The sequence below is a fragment of the Nematolebias whitei genome, chromosome 14, assembly GCF_014905685.2.
Source record: "Nematolebias whitei isolate Nwh7 chromosome 14, NemWhi1, whole genome shotgun sequence".
Lineage (NCBI taxonomy): Eukaryota > Metazoa > Chordata > Actinopteri > Cyprinodontiformes > Rivulidae > Nematolebias > Nematolebias whitei.
The window spans coordinates 692716-696521 of record NC_056511.1 but is presented as its reverse complement, the minus strand read 5'-3'; the positions used below and the strand labels follow the sequence as shown (position 1 = coordinate 696521).

At 44.9% G+C, this 3806-nt stretch overlaps 1 protein-coding gene across 1 annotated transcript in view; it reads left to right on the top strand.

Moving 5' to 3' along the window:
* The window catches only part of csf1rb (colony stimulating factor 1 receptor, b), a 41966-nt gene that overhangs the window by 12596 nt on the left and 25564 nt on the right, over positions 1 to 3806 (top strand). Inside the window, exons 9-11 of the mRNA XM_037688177.1 lie at positions 230 to 352; positions 3075 to 3186; positions 3316 to 3415. Of these exons, the coding sequence (XP_037544105.1) occupies positions 230 to 352; positions 3075 to 3186; positions 3316 to 3415 (335 nt within the window). The remainder of the gene's footprint in view (positions 1 to 229; positions 353 to 3074; positions 3187 to 3315; positions 3416 to 3806) is intronic.

Sequence of the window (3806 nt, the reverse complement as noted above, 5' to 3'; positions counted from 1 at the left end):
AGATAGAGAGAGAGAGAGAGAGAGAGAGAGAGAGAGAGAGAGAGAGAGAGAGAGAGAGAGAGAGAGTATGGATTTAACCTGAGTTTAAACAAGATTTAAGGGCCTGAAGATCTGAAAGAGACAATGTGTCTCCAGGAGATGGACTGCCAGAATCAGCTTTATTGTCATTGCACCAAAGCACAACAGAAATTGTCCTCAGAGTAATGATCAACACCTGTCTGTTTTTCAGTGCATCCACAGAGACATTGCAGCGAGGAACGTCTTGTTAACGGATAGACGGATTGCGAAGATCTGTGACTTTGGTTTGGCTCGAGACATTCGGAATGATGACAACTACATTGTTCAGGGAAACGTCAGTGTACCACACAAAATACATCAAATTCACCTCAGAAACCGAATACACCTCAGACACCGAATACACCTAAGACACTGAATACCCCCCACCTAGGACTCTATTATCATATTTCCCTCTTACTGGCCCCGTTTACGCCTTCCACCCCCCACCCCCCTCCTGTGCTGAGACGCTCCAGACTGATTCAAAAGAAAGTTAAAAGTTGGGTTAAGAATAGTGACTGCATAATGAAAGACTATTTTGCATGCACAGGTTGGTAGGTCTTCAGAGAAGTTGCTGAAAATGAGTGGGAGCTAGACCTGGAAGAATACACATGCTCAGTCCTGGGGTACATTGGCAAATGTGCTGATGATGTCACCACCATCAGATATGTTAAGAGCTACCCGAACAGGAAGCCTTGGTTGAATGCAGATTGTCGCACTCTTCTGGAAGCCAGGGACACAGCCTTCAGGTCTGGCAACTCACAGGAGCTGAAAAGATCAAGGAAAGAGCTGGTTGCTGGTAATAAAAAGGCCAAAGCCACATATGCAGGGGATCCAGGGTCAATTCGCCTCACAAGACCCATGGAGCATGTGGAAGGGCATTAAGTGTATAACAGATTATAAAGACAGAAGTGAACAATGCCCTAAAGACTCATCACTGCCTGATGCTCTCAACAGGTTCTACACACACTTTGAAGACCTGAACAGACCACCCACCATCAGACTCACTTCAGCACTGGAAGAAGAGTTTCTCAGTGTGATCTCAGCTGAAGTAAGGAGTACTTTCAAGATGATTAATCCTCACAAAGAAACTGGCCCAGACAACAGCCCCAGGAAGGTGCTGAAAGACTGTGCCCATCAGTTCTGCAATGTGCTGGCCGACATCTTTAACTCCTTACTTACCCTGGCAACAGTTCCCACCTGCCTGAAGACTGCCACCATCATCCCAGACCCAAAGAGCTCTATAGTGATGGATCTGAATAACTATGGGCCAGTAGCCCTCACCCCGATAGTTGCTAAATGCTTCAAAAGACTGGTCATGACCCACATCAAAACAACCATCAACATCAACGAGGACCCTCACCAGTACGTATACCACAAGAATTGATCAATAGAGGATGCCGTCTCCTGTGTGGTCCATACCGTTCTCACCCACCTGGAGCAGCAGGACTCCTACATCCGTATGCTCTTTGTGGACTTCATATCAGCCTTCAATACCATGATCCCCCAAACTCTGATGGACAAACTACTCACACTAGGATCTAAAAAAGTTCAATCTGGTCGTCTGGTTCAATCTGGTCACACTAGGACTAAGCCTGTCATTTGCAACTAGGTCCTAGACTTCTTAACAAACAGACCACAGTCAGTGAGGATCCACAACTTCTCCTCCTCCACCATAACCCTCAGCACTGGCTCCCCTCAGGACTGTATGCTGAGCCCTCTCCTGTTCACTCTGCTCACATATGACTGTACACCTACCCATCCAGGCTGTCATATTGTAAAGGTTGCATATAATAAAGTGGTGATGGGATGCATTACAAACTATGAGTCCAGCTACAGGCAGGAGGTGGAACACCTGGAGAGCTGGTGCAGGAAGAACAACCTTCACATCAAAGTGAAGAAGAAAAATGAGATGGTTGTGGTCTGCAGATGGAACAAACACACTTACCCCCATTACCCCATAGAAGGCTCTGTGGTGGAAGTGGTCTCCAGCTACAAGTACTTGGGTGTGCACCTGAACAACAACCTCAGCTGGGGCAACAACACCACCAGCCTGATCAAGAAAGCTCATCAGAGACTCTACTTCCTCAGGCGGCTGAGACGAACTGGTCTGGGAAGCTCAGTCCTCACCTCCTTCTACAGGTGTGCAGTGGAGAGCATCCTGTGCTCCAGCATCAACGTGTGGCATGGAGGCTGCACAGCTGCAGAAAGAAAAGCTTTGCAGAGAGTGGTGAAGGCTGCACAGAAGATGTTGGAGTCAGCCTCCCCACAATCACAGACATCTACACCTCTAGATGAAGGAAGAGGACCACCTGCATCATGAAGGACCCCACTCACCCAGCACACACACTGTTTGCCCCACTCCCCTCATGAAGGAGGTTAAGGAGCCTTAAGTGTAGAACCACTAGACTGAGGAACAGCTTGTACCCTGAGGCTGTTAGACTCATGAATCTCTTACCAGTATAATCATTGTGAAAATAATCACATCATGTTGCTACTGATCTGCTTCATGTTGCTGCTGATCTATTTCATGTTGCTGCTGATCTATTTCATGTTGCTATGTTCATTCGTACTCATCTGCTCATACAGACTCATGTCCGTGCTGCTGTTCAGTGTATTTTTTATACTAGTAGGGCCAACTGTATTTTTAGTCAATTTTTTTTCTATGATCTTATTACTATTTTTCTTTTACATTTATACTTTTGTTAGATGTAACTGGGACCCTCTGTGCACAATTTCGTTCCACCGCATGTACCACATGTGGTGCATATGACAAATAAAGAAACTCTGACTCTCTGACACCAAATACACCTCAGACACACTCACAGTTCTCTAGAAAGACCCACACAGTTTAAAGTAACATCCATGGCTTGGGTTCTCTGTCTCATTTTTATTTTATTTTGATGCTTCAAATATTTTTTTGTTTTGATCGTCAGTGTATTGCATGTATATTGATGACTGTATTTTGTTTTGGCAGTGTGGATTTAAATTTTACACTTCTTTTGCATTTTGTTTTGAAGGCCCGCCTTCCCGTGAAGTGGATGGCTCCTGAAAGCATCTTTCAGTGCGTCTACACTGTTCAGAGTGATGTCTGGTCCTATGGAGTCCTGCTGTGGGAGATCTTCTCTTTTGGTAACCCTGGCAACACCAAACATGACCACATCAGGATTGATTTAATTATCTGAGTTTAGTTCAACCTGGTTTCACCTGAAAGTCTGCCTGGCACACAGCCTGAGTCTCTCTCTCTGCTCACCTGCTTAGGTAAGAGTCCATACCCTAACATTGCTGTGGACTCCAACTTCTACAAAATGATAAAAGATGGACACCACATGGATCAGCCAGACTTTTCTCCAAATGAAATGTGAGCAAAAAATGTTGATTTGCCATTCATAAAGTTGTTTTAGTTGGATACTTACCTGGCCGCACCTGTCAGTGACGTTATTAAAGGTAAACAAAAAAGGTTGAATCATGTCATCTGGACTTCGTTTTTTTTGTTAAAAAGAAACGTTTCGCCCCTCATCCAAGAGGCTTCGTCAGTCTGAGGCCTAGCCATCTGGTATTACCCAGAAGCCACCCTGACTCTTGTGTTTCAAGCCTGCCTCAGATACCCCTGAAGTCTGGCCTTTTCACTAATGGTTTCAAAAACACAAAGTTTGTTTTCTCAGTCATCCAGGTATATAACAACAAAAAAGGTTGAATCATGTCATCTGGACTTCGTTTTTTTTGTTAAAAAGAAACGTTTCGCCCCTCAT